The 26,384-nt window shown below is 39.5% G+C and overlaps 1 protein-coding gene across 1 annotated transcript in view; it reads right to left on the minus strand.

Moving 5' to 3' along the window:
• LOC306754811 (heterogeneous nuclear ribonucleoprotein C-like) overlaps positions 1-8,071 on the minus strand; it is a gene marked incomplete at both ends in the record, with an annotated part of 45,645 nt that extends 37,574 nt beyond the window's left edge. The window contains 2 exons of the mRNA XM_079238899.1: positions 4,552-4,627; positions 8,050-8,071. Coding sequence (XP_079095025.1) covers positions 4,552-4,627; positions 8,050-8,071 — 98 coding nt within the window. The remainder of the gene's footprint in view (positions 1-4,551; positions 4,628-8,049) is intronic.
• Between the last annotated feature and the right edge of the window lie 18,313 nt (positions 8,072-26,384).

The raw sequence follows: 26,384 nt of genomic DNA on the forward strand, positions 1-26,384 counted from the left end.
TAAAATGTTACCATAACATATACAAATCACTGCCCTATCGGTCATCAGGCTATTCTTTCAGTTTTGACTCACTGTGTATAACAAACAAATAAGACCTCATCTTCAGTTTCCTGGCAAATCCACCTCTGCCTCCCTTAACAACCTCTTTGAACCGCTACAAAGAGATGGGCCTGCTGCATTGGTTAACTCAAACTCCTCTATGACTGGTCTCTGATAATTAAAACAGATGATAGAATATTAAGAGGGAAGTGGGCAGAGAGAGCAGATGAAAAAACCAGCAATATGCTCACTGAACTCTACTCCTGTCAGGCCCAGTGTCCTTTTCTCCCTCTTTCCTCACAGTACTTTGATGCAAAATGGAGCGGATTACAAAATATGTAATGACTTTGAAACACACTGATCACTTCCACTGAGGATCAAGAATGATGTTTTCTTTAAAAGTAGGAGTGAAAATTAGGGGAGAAAGAGAGAAAATATAGCTGAGAAAAAGGCTCTATGCTGTAAATATAGAATTCTGGAGCCATGACGTGCTTTCTTCTCTATTAAAAAGTAAGTAGATGAAAACACATAGGATTAAAAAAAGACACTACTAAAGCCTTTCATTTTTCACATCCTTCAACTAGTCATGGGTTAATTGTATTTATACACACATGGGTACACACAGGTCTCGGAGATCTTTCTAATGGCACCTGAGCCTCCATGTAAAAGGCCACACAGTACAGTACAGTAACCTTTTGTAGTTGTGCATTAGAGCACACAGAGGCAGAGGCTGCAGCAGCATCTGTGCCTGAGTTTTAAAACACTTGCTACTTTCTCCATCCTAGCTCTACTTCCACAGCTGGAGCTCAGTGAGCTGGAGGGGACCTACAACAGTCAGGAAGTAACAATAAAATTATAACAACAGTTGTGTCATCAGGGTCGCTTTAGAGCTAATAGCCTGGGGAAAACGTATGAGACAAGAAGAGGGAAAGAAGGAAGAAAACATGCTGCCATCATAAGACAAGAAAGGATTTGAACTATGTTATCTCGTGAAATCAAAAGTTATTACTGGCATTATGAAATATTAGAACTGAAGTTCAGCTTTTCAATTGCTAACCCAGCTTTCTAGCAGATAAAGAGATGCTATTAGCCTGAATGGAGTTGGATAAGCAGATTAAACTCCTATTGTTTCTTAGATGGGAGTTTGAAAGTTAGTTTGTGAACTAATTGAGGCCACAAGCACAAGTGTTTGTTGGGCAGCTCTTTGAGGGCAGCAGGAGTAGGCAGCAGACGGACCACTCTGCTGCCAGTGCACTGAGCAGCATGATTGGAGTCTGGACAAAGAGATATTTGGTGGCTGTCTCCACATGATTTGCATTTGTGACTGTAGCTGTTTTGTAGTTTTTGTGTCTGAGAAGTAATCATGTAGATGGGATATTATATAGTATTATAATGCACTTTTAAATGTAAATGTATTACAACTACTATTAGAAGCTGTATAACAAATCCCAAATAACATGAAAGGAAATTTACTTAATCATCCTCTATGTTTTACGTGCAAATAGAGGTAACAAGTAAGATTTATTGTGTAATTATATATTTTTATTTAAAGGTTTTTTAAGTGCTGGTGTGCCTCAACAAAAAGTGGGTTTAGAGCCACCAAATTTTGCACAGATGTTAAAAAGATGCAGATCTGTACTGGTTACAAGTCAACCAGTACAGAAGTTTAAAATATCAATAACACAATAAAAACATGTGCACCATGGTTAACAATGAAAGGCTGGTCTGACAGACATGTGGCATCATTACTGTTACAGAGTGTGACAGGTTAGGAAAGTGGTTTGATGGACATCTAACTGTATTCCAGGGTGAAAATACACATTTGAAGCTCATAATGTAAAAATATGTGCTTATCATATTAGCTTCTGAAAAATTGTGATGAAGATGATGATGATATATTTTCTGTTGACATCCATTTGTGTAATTTGTAAATCATTCAGAATTCTTTTGTTTGATAGCATTTTCTGTTTTTATCTTGTTTAAATATTCTTTTAAGTTTGCATCTACTCTATCTTTAATGTACTTTTTCAGTTTTCTTTGCACCTAATGTAATGATTTTAATGTTTAATGCAAAACTTTGAGTTGTCTGGTAAAGATGTTATATACAAATAAACCTGTCTTGCTTTGGATGGTCACTGATGTCTGCCACCTATCCTTTCAGGTCCTTCCTCAAATACTTGAGCTTTAAGCTATTGTATAAAAGTTCAGAAATCTCTGTGCAAGATGCAGAAAAGCAAAGAAGAGGATTATTTACTTTCCACTGCAATGGTACACGTGGGCCTAATTGGCGGGGGGACACATCTCTGGTGATCCCCCCAAATTTCTTCCAAGACTGAGATAAAACACTTTTTGGCCCATTTGAACTGGCTTGCTTTACACATCCACATTCTCCTCTAGACCAAGTGCATCATCATTAATGAGCCACCTCACTCCAAATTTAGATCCTTCTACAATTGTTATCAGCAAATACCTGCAAAATCATACCTGCACAATATGCTGCAGACGCTACATATGTAGTTACATACTCATAATAAAACTAAAAATCTTGTATAACATCAGTATGTGCCTTGTCACTGTAAACATATTCTAATGTAAATATTTAGCTCAGAGCACAGCAGAGTAAAGCTTTATGAAGCTGCTAGTGCTCATGGTCTTTTCTGAGGCTGAAGAGACTCATCTGTCATCTCTGAAAAATATCAGGTTGGTTACATCAGCCCGTGGCATGGCTGATACCTCAGGTGTTCTCTGTTGTGTTCATGCATGTGTGTTGTATGACTAAACTCATTAATGCATGGATGCATGCTGTTGAATAACTAAATGAAGGAATGGATGCATAAGCTTTCAGGTTCAGGTCAGAAGGGATGGAGGTAGAACTGCAGGCAGTGAGCTATATTAACTGGAAGGACATGCTGGGGACATAATACATTTTAGGCAGATCACACTACAGCATGTATAAATATATTATAAATACTGCTGTATGACATGAAAAAAAACAACAACAAAGAATATCAATATTTTTATGGAACCACAAACATTATGTAGAGCTCAAACTGCATTGAAGTCAGAATAAAAATAATATTTGCTAGTTAAAATTGTGGTTAACAAATTGTTCAGAATATGACTATAATTGCTTACTTTTTACTTTACTTTTTTATAATAGTATTTTAAGCAGTAGATGTCCAGTAAATATTTTAATAAAAACATCTGCCCTCTACTTATAATATCTATATTCTTATCCTTTCATGGCAACTTTTTAAATTCAAAGTCAACACTATGTCTTTAAAAACCTTCAAAATTTTGTCTTTTGCTTTACTGAAATTAAAGGGATGCTCATTAACTTTTGACCCAAACATTAGGTTGTTTGAGTATTAATGGATAATTGCTGGGGTCACTATGCAGTGCTTGGCATGTGTGTTAACTCCTTTGGTTTAGTTTCATGATTTTCCTATGCAGTTCAAAAGAAAACAGTACTACCATAATGTCCCATAAGCTAAGGTCTAATGCAGCTGTTTTCATAACAATAAATAATTGGCATAAGTTATGCTAAAGTTACTGTTCTATTTCAAGTTACTGTTCTATTTGGTACGCTAAACTACAACTTATAGTTGAAACTGTTTAAAGTGACTCTATTATGTACATTGCAGTCTAATTTATTTTGATATGCAAAATAAATTAGACTCAAACATATGTTTAAGTGATGAAAAAAATGGTGCCGCTCATATGTCTGAGGAGTATTCAACACTATAACACTGTAGAAAATTACAAATAGCTTTATATAACCCCTTTAATTTTGTGATGGTGTCATGTGGCCTATGGGAAGTTATACAGTAGGTTTAGCACACCAAGTGATCCAAAGTTACACAGTATTTTAAGGCAACATATATGTTGACTTCATATATGAAGTCTCAGCACATAATGCATCCACCAGGGATGCATTATATTTTTTCAGATGGCTACAAACTTGTAAATAAGAATATTTGAAGTTGACAGAAAATATTATGTGGTTTGTGATCATTTGGGGACCCAAAGCATAAAAGCTTCAGTGTAAGGGGATGACTGGAGTTAAGAGTAATAGAGGCAAAACAATATTCAAATTATCCCACACGTTTGTCTCTCCTATAGCCCCCTATTTCCTTCCTCAGCCACAGCACAGTGTCAGCGTTGCTCCTCTCTGCTGTATTGAACTGCCAGTAATAAACAGCAATCAGCTCCAATCTTATGTGTGCACTACATCAACAGGCATATTAAAACATTGACTGATAGAGACTGCACCTCTGGGCTGAAATCAATAGCAGCTTACATGCGCAGCAGGTATGAAGCTAATAGCAATTTATTGGAAGCTGGGATGCAACCACTGAGTTACAGATAAAGGTCTGCAACAAATAATAGAATGCATGATAATCTCTGAGTGTGTCTGGGGTAGGAGCTAATTTGTGTGTCTGTGTGTGTGTGTGTGTGAGAGAGAGTGACTGTTTAATGTGCAGAGGAGGGAGAGAAAGGGGTCATACTCACCCATAAGTAGTGTTGCTGGCCCTCTTACTGGTTGCCCTGGAGCGACTTGACTTCAACTCTCCACTCATGCTCATGTCTGCATGAAAGAACAACCAATTAACTTTGTGCTGATACAGTAAAGAGCAACAAAACACAACAAAGGAAGTAGACAACACACAAATATCATTTTGGTGGTCAACTATCCTGCATGTTATGTTGTGTTCATTCTATAATAGGTTTATTTTATCTGACCAAAACAGGTATAATATATAGTTGCCACTGTCATTTTTCACATGTTGATGACATCAGGACCAGCAGACACTGACATGTCTGTTTTCATGTCCATAGTATTTCAATTCATGTTGTTAGCCTTCCTACACAACCTGGTCACTTTTGTTTTAGTGTCTGTTGCAAGAAGCACGAGAAAATTTGACACAAAATCCCCTTTTTTTTTTGCTTTGTCTCCTGCATGTGGTGTGAACATGCGTATGCACACATGTTTACACATGTTCCATCCATCCACTTACTAAACACCTTGCTCTGTAGTCCTGCAGTGTTTATTTATCAATGGACATAACTAGAGAGAAAAAGAGTAAAAAGGGAAAGGATAAGAAAGGAGAGGAGTCCGGTGTGACATGGACAGATGGGTGGTGAATGGAGTGTGACTTGGCCAGCTGCACATACACTCACACAGCATGACTGTCAAATGGCTGGGAGCTACAATTAATTAAGTAGGGGTCTGAATGTGTGAAAGGAAATTTAGACGTGTGTATGCGCCTTTACTTCCCACAGCAGAGATAATTTCCTCACAGTTTGTAGCCAAACAGTGCTCAATGGATGGCTTCTCTGCATCCAACACTGTCTCTGCTGGTGGGCAACTGGACCCTGATGCAGACAGTTTAACTATTATTTCGCTGAGCCATGCACTTATAAACTCCTAGATAGAATATGAGAAATATAGTACCGCATATACTTTTTGTTTCAAAGATCTCAAAATACACTGGGGTTACTAAAGTATCTAAAGTAAAAATCTTGGCATATCAAAAGTACTGTTTGCAAACCATTTAAAAATCAAATGAGTACAGTTCATGTACATATATAAATTGAAGAAGGTTCAAACAGACAACTCCATTGCAGACAAGCAGTACGTTCTGTCCACCTTCGAAAACAAAAAGAACAACATGCACACCATGCTTTTAAAATATAACAAGCAATATCGTTTATATGGACTTGGAAAACAAAACTAGTTTATGATGCATTTGCTGAGCAACATGAAGACTACATGATTGACTGCATGATGAAGCCATTACACAGGACGAGAGATGAGGCTGCTGCTGAGCACAGTTGTCTTTAACAACAGGAGCAAAAACCTCAGGAGGTAATCAGACTGACTTATAGCAAACAGAATCCTACATGCAGAGTTTCCTTTACTGTTGCAGACTTTCTTATATTTGAACACATATAAAGAAATTTATTTTGTGTTGTTTATGTATACATTTCTTTTCTAGGCACAGAAAAGAAAACCTACATTTATCTTCATTACAGCATCCACAACCCACAACTGTAAAAATTCTAACTTTTGCAGTTATTGTTCAGCCTGGAGTGATGATGATTAAAATGAAAAAACAGTTTTTTGCTAGTTTGTTAAATCAGTAGCAAATGACGAATGAAGGACATGTGAAATCAGCAATAAGGAGTTACAAAGCTGCAGCCTCTGCTACGGCCCACAATCTGTCACCGTGCTGAGTGCCAGACTTCTGCTTCTTACAGAGCCAGAGGGAGAGCTGACTTAAAATTACACAGCAACACAACTGAAAAACTTTCCTTATTCTGAGCTTCCTGAGAAGGAGACCTGATCCTGTCTGGATTCCCCGTGAAAGCCCACGTCACTCAATATCAGCCTTGCTGAGAAATATCCACCTCAAACTAGGAAAATATGAACCACACTTGAGATAAAAAGTCATTTTAAACTATATAACAGTCAAGTGTGCCACTTAACGTAAAACAGCCAGGCAATCACTGACTGAAATGTGTTACATGCATTGGTGCAAAATGTACCAATTTCTCATAACCTTTTCTTTTTAGCTGGCTAGTTAATAGTCTGCTGAATATTCTGCACACAATTCTAACCACTGATGTGTGGGAGATGGGATAATGACATGATCAGATAAAAACAGAACTAAATTTGCTGTACTCTATCATTATTTCTCTGCCTGTTTCTTCAATTTTCATGCATCGGGTTGAATCGCTTCTTTGAATGTTTGATGTTTTTTCTTAATTGAATTCAGGACTACTTCAAATTTATGTAATTCATCACAGATCTGACATGCCTGAGATATAAATGACAAAGGTTTTGAAAAGCAAAAAGCAATGTCTGTTAAAGCATCCATCATTGACATCATGCTCAATGAGCAATTTTACAAGACAAAATACAACTCAGTTATTAGCAGTACAAATGATTGCAACAAAATGTCATTTTTCATTTGACAATGACTGATGTAGCCTTTCCTCTTAATTATGCCACAAAATTACAATTATTCAGATTATCAGTATTTTGTAATTAACATTTTCTTTGTCTAAAAAATAAAAGGAGCACATCATGCCTTACTTTATTTATTAATGAATGTGCATTTGGTATTCTATTTAAAGGTAGTTTGTGAGTATGCATTCCACTTGCTGACATGACCTACTCTACATCCTCCTGCAATGCTACCAACCTCAGGCTAGGTTTAGCACCGAATGGCAACCTTAAAGTCTCAGTTTCTAACCTCATGATTAAATGCAGGTGCAAAATACAGGCACTGAAGCATATATGCCAAAATCACACAGAGACAGCTGAAGATTATTCTTATTTCACTGTGAAGTCTATCAACCAGCACTGAACTTTCCTAAAGCCATTGCACTGAAAAGACTAGTTTCTGCACTAGTGGGAAAGTTGTAAATAGATAAACATCCTTTACTTGCAGGCCCAATAGAACACTGTTATCAAGAATTGGTCATAAAATATGTCATTCTTACTTTTTTTTTTTTTACAAGTAACAAGAAAAAAACTAAGAAAAAGAGAAAAGAAAAAAAGGTTTTTGATCCATCACTCATGGCTGGGGAGTGACATAACTAAGCCTTTAGCGATTTCAGGCTCACAAGCATCTCACAAGCCTTTATGCTCAGACATCAGGTGCTGTCCTTCCTAATGTTAGTATAAGTTGAGCTTTGATCAAGTATCAAGTATGCATCTCAATATCATTAAAGAGAGCTTCCCATGTATTCCCTCAGGATATGAACAGATCTGTGTGTAGAAATTAAGTCAGAGAGAATTGCAAAGATGGAAAGGATCCCGAGTTTCAGGATGAGGAGCGATGATGAGAAACTACTGGCTGAAATGCTTGAAAAGGGAAAAATGGCAAGGGCAAACACATGAAAGGAGCTGTGAAAAATACTGTCTTTTAGTAACAGTGGAGCCTGCAAATATCCATTTACAAATGTATGCACACATAGAGGAATTTGCTGGTCTATACTCACATCTTGGACTGAACAGGGTCATATCAGAGATGCAAGACAACCAGAAGACTGAGAGCGTAGATTCTATAGCCAATGGATTTCCTTTTTCCTTTCCTGTAACTCTTCTAAGGTCCTCAATCTTGGTGTGTGTTGTTTTAATTGTGTCTGTGTGTGTGAGTGAGAGAGAGAGATGAGGCTGTCGTTTGGCTGACTGCTGTGATACTACTGAGTCAGTGACAAACCAGCCAGAGAACCACCAATGGGTTGTACCAAGTATTTTCTTGTGGCGGGGGTGGACAGGGATACACTAGGTTGTTCCACTAGCTGGAAAACTGGCAGGAGGTGTGGATGAATCTGCAGCTGGTTTCCCCTCAGCAACAGGAGCTTGGCTAAAGCTCAGTGCTTACAAATTCCAGCCAGACAAAGAAGAAGCTGCTGTAGCATGTGTGCATGTGCCTTAATACACATGTCAAAGAGCAGAAGCCAGAAAATTGAGAGTTCACTTGCTTCACTTCACATTTTGTTAACACTGCACAGACAAAAGCAACCTAGTTTCTGATTTATTTGCTAATAATTTCTTTAGAGAGGCAATTGGACAATAATGCATACACTAAGAACATGTACAAATGCATGAAGAAAAGAATACATTTCCTTCCATGTAAGTAGGTGAGACAGAAGCCAAAGGAACTCCCATCAAGTACATTAAATTATATACTATGTATATAAATGTATATATATATATATATATATATATAAATGTATATATATATATTTATATATATATATATATATATATATATATATATATATATATATATATATATATATATATATATATATATATACATTTATATATATATATATATATATATAAATGTATATATATATATATATATATATATATATATATATATATATATATATATATATATATATAAATGTATATATATATATATATATATATATATATATATATATATATATATATATATATATATATATATATATCGATATATATATATATGTATATACACTACTAACTAATACTGATGTGAAATCATTGTTGTGTAAGACTACTGATTTTATCACTTATGACATAATTTTCATGATTTTCTTGTTACATATAATTACTTACTCTGTGTACATAGTGCAGCTTTGTGATTGTTCCATTTTTGTTGTGTAGCTGTTGGAGTACACTTTAAGATGTTTAATCTCTCTTTCTCCTGAGGAGGGGCTTTTATGTGGGGTTAATTAGCTTCTTTAACAGCCGACACAGGGTAAGACTGGCTGCAAGCCTGACTTTAATCTTAGTCAACTCTAAAATGATTATTACCTCTTTTCACACTACACTTAACCCAGACACAATTGCATTATTAAACTGTTAACCCTTGAATGACTATGCTCTCAGAGCTGTGACAAGCAGCTAAATTAGCAATGGAGACATGAGTCTCAAAAGTATAACATGATTTCAGTGCTTATAGACACATTCTGCAACTGCTTTTTGAAAGCCTCCTTTTATGTCTGGTGTACAGGCATTGACAGACTGCACTGGCTTTGAAAATAACAATGAAGCTTCTAGTTTTTTTCAGTCATATGAAGCATGTTTAGCTGTTGAGGGGGAGCTAGATAGGTGATTGTCTTGAAAGCAGTAGATAAGAAAAATTCAAAGTAATTCTGAGATCACTTGGTAGGATTTAAAATCTAAAGCACATATCATCACATCCACACAAATATGCAACCTTGTGGGAAGGTGCTGTCTGGCAGATGCTTATAAGGAACTCGACATTCTGAGTGTGAATGTGTGTGGGATGTTTGATGGATTAAAACTAATTGCTGGTCGTTTAAGGCCACGCCTTGATGCTTTCAGATCACAAACATTTTATACATATGAAATGAAGGAAAAAACCAGAAGGCTCTGTCTATGTAAAGGAATACATCCACATGCACACAGAAAAAAAGACATAACTGAGAGGTTACTTTTTGTATTTATCTTTATTTTACTTAACACGACTTTAACTCAGACCCTTGAAAAATACATTTTGTGTCTAGTTTTATTATTCTTGGTCACACGTGACACTGCCTATATGCACAGTTCTCATTTTTTAAAACAGCAACACAGGTCTGTGACGTTCAAGATAATTTAACACACACCAATCATAGATGCTCTTTTTGACAGAAAGCATAATGATTCTCAAATATCCTAATAATTTATTTATGGTTTTTACCTCATTCAGTTTTTTTCTGGCTCAAGTTTGAACACTGACAGTTATCAGTGAAATTAAAAACAGGAGCAGCAGAAAGCTCTGGGGGTGAGAGAGGCACAATAGGGAGGGAAAGATGTAGCAGAGCAGAACTGAGCTTGATCCAGTCCAGCAGTCTTACCAACCTAAACAGAAAAACTGAGAGAGGTGGCGTACGGCAAAGAAAAATGAAGGCAAAGAAAGGGAAAATGAGCCTAAAGGCACAAGAGATGCTTGGAATGATTGCAGAAGTAATTAGAATGCAGTAAATAAAGACAGAGTAAAACACAAGAATATTATAAGGAAAAAATAAAACCAGAGCTGTATTAAGACACAAGGTATGTTGGAACGTTTTTGAGAATAGAGGAAATATAATATATTTTATCAATTTACCAAATATATTGAAAATGTAATATTATGTAGATAGACACATATGACAGTGGAATATTGTTGTTCAGGTAACTGGTGCTACTTGTTGACTGCTAATTGTCTCCCAACAGAATAACAACAATAACAATAATTTAAAGCTGAGTTTAGGCCAGCTTGTGAATGTACAGTGGTGATCCAAAGTTTGGGCACCCCTGGTAGAAATTTATTTTAATGTGCAAATAAGGAGCTTTAAAAAGATGGAAAATCTCCAAAAGGCATCAAATTACAGATTAGATAGTCTTATAACATGTCAAAAAAGGTTCGATCTTATTTCCATCATTTTAACTTTTAAAAAAACAGAAAACCAATGGCCTTTGTAAAAAAAATTACCAGGGGTGCTTAAACTTTAGATCACCACTGTAAGTCCAATACTTCTGTGTACTAAAACAACATACTTAATAGAACTGAATTGAATTGAACTGAAGTGAAGTGAAGACAATTTTTAAGTCCTAAGCTTCTTAATGCATCACTAAAAATGAATACACGAAAATAAAATTATAACAATAATAAAAAAAAATAACACACTCATATAAAACTATCCTGGTAAAGTAATGATAATAAACCAAAAGTTTACCAAACAAAAGGTGAAGACTCACTTTAAAGATGCACCACAGAATTTTGGCATATGTTTTATAATAACACGCACTCCAACGATTTGTTGGAGTGCGTGCTAATTCAGCATCCACCTTACATCCAACCTATAGAGTCAGGTCTTTGTAGCTACTACAAATCTGTGCTGGATGTATCTTCTGTTACTCCACCTTTTTTGCTCTCTTGTCCTTTCCTCAGATATCACCAACCTTCGAAGGTTTTTGCTTAACTAGCTATGAAGGCCATTCCAAATGTTATTGTGTGTTAAAATCAGTTTGCTGGCATGTGGTGGGGTAGTAAAGGGAAACTCAGCTGTAATATTACGCTGATAGCAAGCGTCATCAAGTGCAGCTTCTCAGCCTCACGATACTGCAGAGCTTCATAAATGCATGTATTAAATGTCACTGTCATCAAATAAGTCAGAGACGCAGTTCTAGGATCAGAAAGTTACGTATAAAAGTGTCTTTAACGGCCATAACACTAAAGACCCATTTATGCTTGACACAAAAGATGGATATGCAGATATAGAGATGCTTTCCTCTGTCTCCTGTGTTGTTTACATGTAATTGTAGTGTTTTCAGAGGCTTTGTGGACCCATTGCGTCACACAACTAAACAAGTGGAGTGTGATTGTGTCGGGCAAGTTTTTATCAGCGCATTAACACCACCAACCAGTTTTTGGAAACTGATGTCAGAACACAGGAGTGACCTCTGAACTCAGCACTGCCTGCTGGTGGATGAACAAACTTTATAACCATTGCAGCATAAAAAGGTGCACGGAAGGGTGAAAGGCAATGTATGGCAACTCTTGAAACGGATGTAGGCTACCTATTACGTTTGTAAAGAAACATAAATGGGCCTAAAGGGGAAGAGCAGCATTGGGTGTTGATGATCTTCAGGTTCTGCAGGAAGACTTCCATTACTTTCTTTTTTCTCTTTAGGTGAAGATGTGAATCAAGTGGTGGAGCAGGCTGATTCCTGCAGGATCCCCATTAGATCTTCTTTGTGTCTGCAATATGCTTGGTCAAAACCTTGAACCCCAATGCTATAGCTAATAGGCAAGCAACTCCATTGCCATGACTATATTTGCATGTGTGTGTGTGTGTGTGTTTGTGAATGTGTATCTTTGTTAAAGACGCAACAACTCAATAAAATGTTTTGGAACACCGAGCGTATATACGTAACATAATGTTCAATGAAATAAAACATAATGTCAAGACAGTTTTTCATTAAACATTTCTTATAAAGTAAAAATAGATCTGTTTGCCTCTGTAAGCCTATTTGAAGACCTCTGTTTGTCTATAAAACACAAAGGACATTGGCAATTTTGCTTTCATTTTAATTAACCCTGGTCTGCTTATGAAATGACTTGGAGTCGGCATGTCCCTCAGAGACCCTCCTATCCTGATTAGCCGCTCCATGTGTTACCATCCAGGCAGATGGAGCAGAGGACCAACAACCAAAGAGAATCAGTGTTCGGTGAGGTAGTACTGTATCTTGACATGATAATCTTCTTTTTAAATGCACCACTGCATTCTTTCCCTCACTGTGGAGCTGTGCAGACAGCTCATACATTATCATTGAGTGCCTTTTCTTTTTCCTCCCCCTTTTCTTTCTCTTTGTCACACCCACTGACTCACACTCACATTCACCCCCACTCTTCTCCACCAACATCACTCTCTCTAGCTTGAGTGTCTCAGTGTGAAAACCTCATTATGTTCTGCTGCTGGACCTGCAAACTCAATCGGACAGCAAGTTATAGACCCAGACTGAACCAGTGTGTCATGTATTGTGTCGTATTGCTGTGTGAGTGTGGATCATATGTGCTTGGGTGTACAAGTCCTCATTCAGTACTGACTGAACAAAAGAGGGTCTGATCAGAGAGGATTTTCCCTGTTTGTTTGCTTGATTTTTATTTTAAACATTAAATGAGTGTGGTAGTAGAACCATTTGGTGTACAATGAGAGGCCCACACTCAGCTGTATGTCCACAAGGCTTAAAGCAGTGGCTCTTTCACTGAGTTTATGACTGTCCCTCAGGTATTGCCCTCACTCTCACCTGTTCAATAAGAGCTGTTTTATGGGGATATTTTGTCTGAATGTGCATTGATATGGTGTGTATCATCAACCCACTTTCAAAAATCACAAAAGGTTAGTCTACTGATTCATATCCACATACAAGAGCTTATGCTAGTGAACATGGAAAAAAACAATCAGTAAACGCACAATGTCACTTTCAGCATTTTAAATAAATCATTCCTTTTTAATTGTTGCATTTCCTAACAAATAGGAGGCCACATTTCAATGTCAAAGGATTAGATGATTGTGATGCATCTGTATATGTATATGTATATGTATATGTATATGTATATGTATATGTATATGTATATGTATATGTATATGTATATGTATATGTATATGTATATTGTATTAAAATATCCCTTTAATTACTGATTGTTGGGTCTCGCCCCGTAAGCTTAACACACAAATATGCTGTATGTGCAGATTAACCGCATGTCCTTTTGGCATACTTTGATACTTGAGGCACAAAAAATCAGAGGCTTTTGTTTTCAGCATAAAATCAAGACTTTTGTGTTATCTGACGATTTTGTTGTTTTCTATAAAAACAGGCTGAGATGATTGATTCCATTTTATCTCACAAGATGTAAAAGTTTAAAAATGGAATATAACTCATAATCTACAAACATGGGGTGGGAGACTTTTTAATGCTAACTCTGTAAAATGTAGGTCAGTAAGGAGTGTTGCAGTACATGGTCTCAGATTCTGCCTTTGTAGTTGGGAACTCAAATGTGACATAACACATCCCAGTTTGATCTCAGTTTTGGATGAGGCTCTTGCTCCCTGCATGAGGCATCTCTCGGACACGGCCACACATGTGATGTGCTTCACAACTACAACCTGCTCAATGAGAAGCACTTCAGGTTCCTTGGAGGGGGAGCTAATTTAAATTGGACAATCTATGATGAGTAATTAGAGGGAGGATTAAATTATACTCTGAGATATTGAGAATCTGACTCTTAGTTAATTTTGTATTAGCAGTGCTTTCTTTGCATCCTGCACTGGAGCAGTCACAGTGGGGAGTGTGACTGAACTGAGTTGCATTCTCAAAAAGCTCCATTCATCATCCTCCACAGCCCTATCTCTCTCAGTCAGGGAAAGCCTTTGGACTGCCTATCAGTTACAAATAAAGACTCAATTACCTAATCACACATATGTACTTCGTCTGCCTGACAGAAATCTGAGCAGACAGAGAAACGTTAAAAATAAACAAAAACAGCATTACAGACCAAATGAGAACATGAAAGTTATAATTAAAATATCCATAAGATATTTCCTCTCCTTGAGACTTCAGGACCACTTTTAACAAACAAGTCATTATTTGCCTAAATCCTACTTGAATAGGTTTTTGTGATATTGGGGTATTTGCAGAGTCCATCCTCCATCATAGTGATTGTTCTGTCTTGCAGTGTTCAAGGCAGTGATTCTGATGTGCACCATCCCTCCTTGTCTGTGCTCCACCTATCCACCAGGCTTCAGAAAATTCAGCTGAATGGTTTTTGAATCATCTTGCTAACAAACAGATCTGAATGCATATTGCAGCTAAGGATGATTTTTATTTCATTCATTGGTCCATTAATCCTCCAAGTCAAAGGAGTGAAGTAATCTACAATTCACTTCTCATTAATAATAAAAAGCAAATTATTGTGATATTGAATTGAGATCAGTTGAGGACGATTGTTTTTCCTAGAACAAGGAGAACTGTTGAAGATTAAACAAAATTTTATATCTGAGTCATTTGCTAAATAAGGTTAATTAAAAGGTTTAAAACACAAGAAATTGAGTGGGCTTGTGTGTAGTATTTATTAGTCTCCCCAGCGGCAGTCAGAGCGCCTTCCGTTTTGGAGAATTAGATGAAAAGTCAAGTTAACAGTTTCTAAAATAGGGCCTGAGAGCAAAGTCAATTCTTCAGCAACTAAAACCACAAAAATCTAAATAAATAAAAACATAATGCAGGTACAGAATTAATTTAAGTTACAATAAAGATTGTAGCTCAGAGTAAGAACACTGTTACTCATGCTAAATGAGAAGTGAATGACATGATTCCTTTTCCTCTTCAACTGGGAAACTTTGTACTAGGCATTCAGCCTTTCTGAGCACAACACTGATGCCGAACCAGAAAAACCTTATGAAGAGTTTGAGAAAAGGTAAAGAACCTGAAACCCAGTGAGATTGAAAGCCAACTTTGATTAAAATTAATCTCCACTGTGCACCAGAGAAAACTTGAGCCTGAGGAGTTCCTACACATTCACAGGCTCTGCTATGCATATCTTGGAGCTAGGCTCCACAAGATATTCTTAGAGGGGCCTTCTCTATGCTACAATCATCACACTATGGGTCAGTATGAGGTTAAACTTTTTTCAAGTCAAGTTTTTGAAGGTTTTGGCTTTAAACGTACTTCGCATTTCAGTTGTGTTGCGCTGCTCAAAGATCTACTAACACATGTGGCATTGCAAATGTCACACAGTTTGGTCATTTAACAATTTAATGGTTGAAGTTTAAGTAACTAGGAGGCCTGGAGGTGGGGTACGAGAGTGAGCGTCTGGTGGTCGGGCCTTCGCCCATGGGGCCCGGTTGGGCTCAGCCCGAAAGGGTTACATGGGCCCCACCTCCCGTGGGCTCACCATCTGCGGGAGGAGCCATAGGGGTCGGGTGCAGTGTGAGCTGGGCGGCGGCAAGGGGTGGTTACCCTGGCGGTCCGATCCCCGGCTGCAGAAGCTGGCTCTAGGGACGTGGAATGTCACCTCTCTGGTGGGGAAGGAGCCTGAGGTTGAGCGGTTCCAGCTAGATATAGTTGGACTCACCTCGACGCATGGCTTGGGCTCTGGAACCAGTACCCTCGAGAGGGGCTGGACTTTCTTCCACTCTGGAGTTGCTCATGGTGAGAGGCGCCGAGCAGGTGTGGGCATTCTCATTGGCCCCCAGCTTGGTGCCTGCACGTTGGGGTTTACCCCAGTGGATGAAAGGGTAGTTTCCTTCCGCCTTCGGGTGGGGGGACGGGTCCTGACTGTTGTCTGTGCTTATGCGCCGAACAGCAGTTCAGAGTACCCACCCTTTCTGGAGTCCTTGGAGGGAGTGCTGGAGCGTGCTCCTTCTGGGGACTCCATAGTTCTGCTGGGGGACTTCAATGCTCACGTGGGCAAGGACAGTGAGACCTGGAGAGGAGTGATTGGGAGGCATGCCCCCCCCCCCCCCCCCCCCCCCTCTGAACCCAAATGGTGTTTTGTTATTGGACTTCTGTGCTCGTCATGGATTGTCCATAATGAACACCATGTTCCTACATAAGAGTGTCCATATGTACACCTGACATCAGGATTCCCTGGGCCGGAGTTTGATGATTGATTTTGTAGTTATATTGTCGGATCTGCGGCCACATGCCTTGGACACTCGGGTGAATAGGGGGGCGGAGCTGTCAACTGATCACCACCTGATGGTGGGTTTGATCAGATGGTAGGGGCGGAAGCCAGTCAGATCTGGCAGACCCAAACGTGTTGTGAGGGTCTGCTGGGAACGTCTGGCTAAGTCCCCTGTCAGAGCGAGCTTCATCTCCCACCTTCAACAGAGCTGCAACCATGTCCCGAGTGAGGCGGGGGACATTGAGTCCGAATGGGCTGTGCTCCGTGCTTCTATTGCTGAGGTGGCCAGCTGGAGCTGTGGTGTAAGGTCGTTGGTGCCTGTCGTGGCGGCAATCCCAGGACTCGTTGGTGGACACCAGCAGTGAGGGATGCCGTCAAGCTGAAGAAGAAGTCCTATCGGGCCTTCTTGGCCTGTGGGACTCCGGAGGCAGCTGATGGGTACCGACAGGCTAAGCGGCATGCGGCTTCGGCTGTCACCAAGGCAAAAACTCGGGCATGGGAGGAGTTCGACGAGGCCATGGAGAAAGACTTCCGGACGGCTTTGAGGCGATTCTGGTCCACCATCCGGCGGCTCAGGAGGGGAAAGCAGTGCTCCATCGACACTGTGTACAGTGGAGATGGGGAGCTGCTGACCTCAACTCGGGACGTTGTGGGTCGGTGGAAGGAATACTTCGAAGACCTCCTCAATCCTACCAACACGTCTTCCGATGAGGAAGCAGAGCTGGGGGACTCAGGGGTGGACTCTCCTATCTCTGGGGCTGAAGTCGCTGAGGTGGTTAAAAAGCTCCTTGGCGGCAAGGCCCCAGGGGTGGACGAAATCCACCCAGAGTTCCTTAAGGCTCTGGATGCTGTGGGGCTGTCCTGGCTGACACACCTCTGCAGCATCGCGTGGACATCGAGGGCAGTGCCGCTGGACTGGCAGACTGGGGTGGTGGTCCCCCTTTTTAAGAAGGGGGACCGGAGGGTGTGTTCCAATTACAGGGGAATCACACTCCTCAGCCTCCCTGGTAAGGTCTATTCAGGGGTCCTGGAGAGGAGGGTCCGCTGGATAGTCGAATCTCGGATTGAGGAGGAGCAGTGCGGTTTTCGGCTCTATACCCTCTTTGGGGTCCTGGAGGGAGCATGGGAGTTTGCCCAACCAGTCTACATGTGCTTTGTGGACCTGGAGAAGGCATTCGACCGTGTCCCCCGGGGGCTCCTGTGGGGGGTACTCTGGGAGTATGGGGTACCGGACCCCCTTGTACGAGCTGTCCGGTCCCTGTACAACAGATGTCAGAGCTTGGTCCGCATTGCCGGTAGTAAGTCGGATTCATTTCCGGTGAGGGTTGGACTCCGCCAAGGCTGCCCTTTATCGCCGATTCTGTTCATAACTTATATGGACAGAATTTCTAGGCGCAGCCGAGGTGTTGAGGGGATCCGGCTCGGTGGCCTCAGGATTGGGTCCCTGCTTTTTGCAGATGACGTGGTCCTGTTGGCTTCATCTGGTTGTGATCTCCAGCTCTCACTTGAGTGATTCGCTGCTGAGTGTGAAGCGGCCGGGATGGGAATCAGCACCTCCAAATCTGAGACCATGGTCCTCAGCCGGAATAGGGTGGTTTGCCCTCTCCGGGTCGGGAGTCAGGTCCTGCCTCAAGTGAAGGAGTTTAAATATCTCGGGGTCTTGTTCACGAGTGAGGGAAGGATGGAGTGCGAGATCGACAGACGGATCGGTGTGGCGTCTGCAGTAATGCGGACTCTGCCCCGGTCTGTCGTGGTGAAGAAGGAGCTGAGCCAGAAGGCGAGGCTCTCGATTTACCAGTCGATCTATGTTCCTACCCTCACCTATGGTCATGAGCTGTGGGTCGTGACCGAAAGAACAAGATCTCGTATACAGGCGGCTGAAATGAGTTTCCTCCGCAGGGTGGCCGGGCTCTCCCTTAGAGATAGGGTGAGGAGCTCGGTCATCCGGGAGGGGCTCAGAGTAGAGCCGCCGCTCCTCCACATCGAGAGGAACCAGTTGAGGTGGCTCGGGCATCTGGTTAGGATGCCTCCTGGACGCCTCCCTGGTGAGGTGTTCCAGGCACGTCCCTCTGGGAGGAGACCCCGGGGAAGACCCAGGACACGCTGGAGGGATTATATCTCTCGGCTGGCCTGGGAACGCCTCGGGATCCCCCCCGCAGAGTTGGCAAATGTGGCTGGGGAGAGGGAAGTCTGTGCTTCCCTGCTTAGGCTGCTGCCCCCGCGACCCGACCCCGGATAAGCGGCACGAAGACGAGACGAGACAAGATAGAGTGTACACATATAACACATTCAGCTGCATGGCTTTTCTACATTTTCAAGGTTGGGTAAATGTTTGGTTGTAAAATGTGTGGTTTTCAGATACTTTTCCTTGTATGTTTGGGTGTCAGAGGCGTTTCCAATTAGCAGTAACATGTACTGTATAAATAATCCCTCTCATTACTGTCAGTGTATACAAACACTTTTCCAGATAATTTCTGGCTAACTTTGGCATTTTTGACAGAGTAGTTTCATATAAACTATTGCCAGAGATCATAAACTAGCATTAACCACTATGCATTGTGGTAAAGTGGTTAGTGCATGTACTCCGGTTTCCTCCCACCCACAAGACATGCATGTTAGGTTGATTTCTATGATTAATTGATCCCTTACCACATGTAAATTACTTTGGATTAAAGTATGTGCCAAATGACTATAGAATAGAATAGAATAGAATAGAATAGAATAGAATAGAATAGAGTAGAATAGAATAGGTACAATTTACAAACTCTCACTTTCAGCAAATCCACACCATTGTTTACCCTGTTCACTTCTATTCTTTTATGTGCCTGCTATACCTGAAAAAAAAAAATGTTAGTAAAGCAGGAAAACATCTAGTAATATTAATTTAATTTGACCAACCCAGATTTGTTTAAATGTTTCAGAGCTAAATTCCATTTTAAAAATGGGACACTCAATGAAATGTATTCTTAAAAAAACTATTTGTAATTCTCATAAACCAACATATTATCTTGGATAGGAGGAAAAATCCCATGCTGAAATTGATAAAATTTCTCGATTTATTACAAATTAACTGATCATCTTGAATTTGATAGCAATGTGTTTTTAAAAAAAAAAGTTGGGAAAGTGGGCATGTATCACTGTGTAGCAGCCCTGTGTAGCTTCCTTTGAAAACAACGAGTAAATATCTAGGAACTCATTGGGCCTTTAGGAGAGGGATTTTTGTCTGAGACAAGACCCTTTCTGCTTCAAAGGGCTAGATTTACATGTTATCAAAGGTCATCAGTATTTTTAACAGGTGAAGCCACTATGTTTAACATACAGTGTTATGCTTTTCCTTAGCTTCTTCACACACCAGTCATAGAGTTCCTCTGGGTCCTGTACCTGGACCAATACTTTTTTACATTATACACATTACCCTTAGGTAATATCATTGAATAGCATAGTATAAACTTATTTATTATAAAGTAATGCAGATGATACTCAGAATTTCTTATCCATAAAACCTGATTAAACCAATCAGTTTGTTTGGTTACAACAATGTCTTAAAGGCATAAAAACCTAGATGACTATGAATTTTCTCCTGAACTCAGAATAAGGTTGTTGTCTTTAGACCTGAAAAACTCAGGACATAACTCTCTAGCTGTTTAGTTAATCTGGATGGTTTTAATTTGGCCTCCTGTAGTACAGTGAGGATCTTTTGAGTTATTTCTTTTTACCAGGATTTGTTCTCTGGCTCTCATTTAAAACAGGTTTCTAGGACCACCTTCTTATACCTACATAATTCTGTAGAAAAAAAAAAGGAACATTGGATCTCAGAGTGATGCACAAAAATTAGTCTATACATTTGTTATTTCAAGATTGGATGACAGCAATTCATTATTAATGGGCTGTCCCAAATATGCCCTGAAAAGCCTCCAGCTGATCCAAAGTGCTACAGTTAGGGGTCCGATTAGAACCAGCAGGAAACATCTTATTTCTTTTGCCTCTCTTCATTGGTTCACTGTTGAATATAGGAATTAATTCATAATTCTTCTCCTCATGCATAAGGCTCTTCATCACCAAACTTCACTGTTTATGAAAGTACAATGAGAGGCAGAGCCTTCAGCTCTCAAGCCCCTTTCTTATGGAACCAGCTCCCAGTTGGGTTTGGGAGGCAGGGACCCTAGCCATCCCTTAGTTATGCTTCCATAGGTGTAAACTGCTAAGGGACATCCCATGATGCACTGAGCACTTCCTTTTCATCACTCTGCTCCTTATCTTCCATGTATAAACTTATGACAGTTTTGGCACCATTAACATATTTCTCCTCTCTCAGCAGGTCTTCTTGGCTAAAAGTTGTAGTGCATGTTGGTCTCTTTTCTGTCTTCTCCACCCAAACCAACTTGAGGCAGATTGCTGCCCTCCCTAATTCATGTTCAGCCAGAGCTTTTTCTTTCCCGTTTAAAGGGAGTTTTCTTTTTGCTTTTCATTTCCTTTTCCTTTTTGCATGCTCAGGATGAGGTTTTGGATCGAAGCAACAGATATTCGAAGAAACAGATATTCGATGCAATCTGTTTGTTTTCCTTAACTGGGCTATTTATTATGAATTGGCCTGAACTGAAGTGTCCTGAGATGACATTGTTTTGAAGTGGCACTACCGAAATAAAAGTGAATTGAACTGATGAAATGTGCAGGGCTTTCCTTTAAAAATGTCTGCATAATGTAGCAACCCCCAAGGCCGAATTAACCCCCAAATCAGATAAGGACTCAAGACTTTCTACTTCAAAAGGAAGTCCATCCACACATCTCCAAAACAGAGCTCAATGAAAGCCCTAAAAATCAGATCCATCTTAATCTGGATAGACATACCTCCACTTTAAACCAGGAACCCTGATGAGTTTATCTTGTTCCTGGTAGGAAATGTCTACACAGACAGACTGTGGCACCCTTTTGAAGTTGGACCCTGGTAAGAGCCTGTTGTCCATCACCCCAGGAGGTCCCTTTGTATCCACAGCACACAAATACCAAATTCCAGAGCAAAACCTTTAAGCTCTGAATTCTAAACTGTATAAAATACTGGATGTATCCTCAGCACACCTGGATAAATGGACTCTTCTTCCTTTCTAAATTAATCCAAGACTTTAACCGTTTTTCAGATGTGAAATCCACAGAAGTTAACAAGTTAGTTAATTTCTGTGATTCCTTGGGTGGAGCAATGGCGCCATCTAGCAGACACCCTCGAACAGGTTGAGATATGCATTTCCGGCTGATTTAAATACACCGTGATTAACATTATATGCTGTTGTTATTAACGACTCTGACTCAAAGTAAGAACTTGTTGTGTGGAAATGATTTCTTGACCCACAAGGTCCGTAGAAAGTGAAAATCATCGTTGAAGTGTATTGAAATGTCTTGATGAAATGTCTTGTACCTGTTAACAAACCTTTTCCCCTTTTGACAGCAGCAAAACTGTTTTAAGGTTCATGTTTATAAGGATCATTCCTACTTCTTCTCATCTATAAATGGATTTTATAGACATGTTTTGAGGTTGGAAAAATGTTAAGTTTAATTCCCCAAGAACTTAGTATTTTGACCAAACCTTCAGACCCCATGTCCTGACCCCTGCGCTCTGATTGGATAATCTAAAGTCCGCCCCAGCGCACCGGCAAATTTAACTGCGGGTCTTCCCGGAACTTGTTTCTTGCTCTCTTGTTTTGTTTTTCCTCCTCTTGTTTTTTCCGCTCTTCTCTTTTTTTTCTTGCTCTTGTTTATTTTCGTCTCTATTGTTTTTTTCTCTCTCTTTTTTTTTTTTTTTTTTTTTTTTTTTTTTCCTCTTTGTTTGATGTTTGCTTTAGTCGTGTTTTTGTCCTTCTGGCATCATGTTCGTTTTTATTAAGTAAGCTCGCTCGCTCGACTGCTTAACACCAGAAAAATCTAATTCTGGCTGAACAATTTTTGCTTCTGACACGCCATCGAAGCTTCTCTCCCGGCCCACAAAGACTGTGACCAGTAACGTACGGATGACCCGAATGTTACTGCGCCAGCTGATCCCAGGACTCTGCCAGCACCCGCGACCCGTGGATTCTAATCGGAGTTGGGTCCAACTTCAGACGTTGAACCAGGCGGTTCCAGGCGAGCTCCCGACTTCTGCGGAGGTCCCCTTTGGACAAGTATCAGGACGACCACTGAATCCTTGCCCACTGGACCCAAGGTTCAGGTTCTAGACCACCAAGGCACTGAAGTAAGGCCGACCCATTATTCCACTGTCTCCGATCTAGCTGGTGTCTTAGTAAGCAGAAGCTGCCCTTTTTAAATCCACTCCCCTGGTACCCGCCGGATAGTCTACCCTGACATATTTAGTTAACTTCATTATACTTGCCATCTTTCCAACCTTCCTAGTTGTGTAAGTTATGTAAGCTGCTTACATAACTTTACCTTTAATAATTTTATTTTACATTGTTGTGGTTGTCTCGGCTATTTGATGCTTGCTGACGCTATTTCTGGTTTACATTATTAATTTAATTTGTGCCTGATGATTTTAACCGGTGTGTTATATTTTAAGAAGTCGTGGTAGCGTGATCGATCTTTAAGGAAATTATTTGTTCCCTCTGACGAGAACTTACAGTAAGCGTATTTTGAGACTGATGGTTATCTGTTATTAGACAAATGTCATTGTCATATTACGGTATTCCCTGCCTGACCGTATAACAAATTTAGGGCTGGGTGGTGCCCCGAGATCGTCCGCTTGTCTAAGGACACAGCGAATTAATAATTAAAACACCCACTGTCGCTCTGACATTGGATCCCAGGTTAACGTTGATGATAATACGCTACAATAAGATCATATGTTGTCATAAAACCTGTTTATACGTTTCAGCATGGATGAACCCTTTCCAGATGTGCAAAGTGCCAGTTCTGTAGGTACTACTGCACCTACGATTACAGATACAGGCTATTGAAGCATGCACTAATAACAAGCCAGATGGTCCATTTACTCTGTAGTCCAGAGGTGGTAGCATCTCTGGTTTCTTAAAAAGAATTTCACATTTCTAATTCATTGGACCACAGAACAGTTTGTCCCAGTTTATTTTAAATGGGGTTCGGCCCAGAGACGATGGCATATCTGTTGCATGTTCACATTTGGCTTCTTTGCAGGGTAGAGCTTTAAACTCCATTCATGGATGGCACTCTCAAAAGTGTTCACAATAATTTCCATTACAGAAAAATAGCTGTTTGCCTGAGGGTCCAAAATGTTTTCCACCTTACTACATAGATTGCAGGCTGAGGGGACATAAATACATGATCCTGAAATTCAAATAATCCCAGAAAAAATTCAGAAAGATGTATGTTTTGACCAGAACATAACAATATAATTAAACGTTGTTACATATTTACTTTTACCATTTTAAAAAGGTATTTTAAAAAAATAATGTGTACTACAGAAATGTTTGCAATAATATTTAGACATTGTAGGGTCCGCAGCTTTCATGCTCTCTGTGCATGAAATTAAGCATTGTAAACAAGAATCCCTGGAGAAAGATTTTCCTGCTAAATCAGGAGGAAAATAAGGAAATATTTATTTATCATCAGACTTAACATAATCTATTAACTACATCCCTTTCACAAACAATTACCTGTCATTCCCACATGATGTGAACTTGGACTCAGCAGCAGGGCTATGCTTCTTCATAAGGAGAGGATGTTATGTAGTATGACTCAGGTACTAAGGACGATATAAATGTGTGTGTTCTTGGTCAGTTAAGAAGAAGGAAAGAAGAGGAAGTATCATTGTTAGTTCAGACCAGCAATATCAACACAGAAGCTATTTCTTTTTTAAAAATAGAAAAGGTGAGAAAAAGCAGTCAGCTTTTGATTTGAGGATTCTGGTTTTAGTCAAGTTTACCAATCTCCATGATCAAATATGCTTTTGTTTTAATCATCCAACCACTCATTCAATGACCAGGGGCTGTTTCTCAAGCAGGTTCTTCCTCTTCGGGACTTCTCATCTGCTCAGCTGTTTTCCATTCAGCAAATGATACACTTCCCCCTCACAGTTAGACTGCACCACACTTTGAAGTTAATGAGTCAATACTATCAGTCTTTTCACTTTTAATTAGAAAACGGTCAGAATGATTGCACTTGTAATTGAAGCTGTCATTTTCAATTAAGTTATAACAACCTTGAGAAGTCCTCTCTTCCCAACCTGTTATTTATCTGTTTATTCTTAGTATTCTTTCACTCAGTAACCTTTATTCTTATTTTAGCTTTTCTTATTCAATTCATTGGTCAAAATTCATTTACAGCTTTTAAACATGTTTTCAAACACATATAATTTATTTCCTTGGAAGAGTCAGAATTTTATTTATCCACGTGTTAATATTTACATTATAAAACAAGGTGGAAAATACACTGCTGTATTTCAGAAGGGGTCAAATTATTGATCAAATCATTGAAATTTCTAGAACTGAATACAATATGTTTAATAATTTTCATATTTATTATCAAACTCTGGAAAATTTTTATTAACATGGAGGAATCATTTTCATGGAGGAAGGATTATGGTTGAAAGAAAATCTAGAATTACTCTGGATTTTATTCCAACATTGGCAATATCGAATAAAATAAAATTAAATAACAGTAGAATTGATAGTGATGTTTAACACAGGGGCATTTCCACATGCAAAGAGAGATAAAAGTATTAGGATTAAACAGCTGTGCAGCCTGAAGGTCATTTAACAGTTGGGATCATTGAACAAGAAAAATCAATTTGCTACCAAAGATCATTGGGAAAAATTCCATGGGTCAAATAAAACAATTAAAAAACAAAAGAGAGAAAGAAAATAAAAACATTGTTTTCTACCCAGGGAACAGCTGCAATCTACTGGGGCAGGGTCAAGAAACTGAGCATGACTGACTGGTCACCTGTTTGGTTGCTCGACTGTGCAAGCAATGCACACTCATCCCTGGTTACTGATGTATTACGGGCAAAAACTTCTGCTATTATAGTCTCATAGTGGATAACATGCAAGTTTTACCTGGGGCACACTGGCTGGAGAATTTGGCTTTACATGTAAATTCAGACACTATGGTTGCTGGGAAAAAAAGCTTGAGAGCAAGAGTTGGAGAATGATGATGAACCACGTTTTTTTTTTTTTTTTTTTTAAATTAAAATAGGAAAGCATATACTTACACCTCTTCTTTAAGCTTTGAGAAATATTTAGAGTCATAATAATATTATTTTAACACTGCAGAGAAGCCAGAAACACGGAAAACCATGCTGTAGGCTGTAAGGCAGGGAAATGATCTGTGTTGTTCATTACTTTCTTCCACTGCTTGAACATCAACACAAGCTACCAGGAAGAATTCTGCTTCTTCTTCACAGTCTGGCAGTGAACAATGAACAGAGCCCCTGGTGGACTCCTGTAACCACCATTTCCACATTCCTACAGTAAAACAAACAAGCAAATAAGGTAAAAACAAATATTATTCCATCTGGATCTCAAACCACACGATCAGGAGGTTCATTAAAGCTAAACTGTTGGATTTTATAAACATCATTTGCCTTTTTTTTTCTCACATTCTCCACAAAGACGCATTGAACAATGACACTTTCACTTCTTTTCAGCCACCATTGGGGCATTACCCCATAGGAACAACACTAATGGAGAAGAATGCAGTTATGAA

The sequence above is a fragment of the Telmatherina bonti genome (genome assembly GCF_933228915.1).
Source record: "Telmatherina bonti genome assembly, chromosome: 1".
Lineage (NCBI taxonomy): Eukaryota > Metazoa > Chordata > Actinopteri > Atheriniformes > Telmatherinidae > Telmatherina > Telmatherina bonti.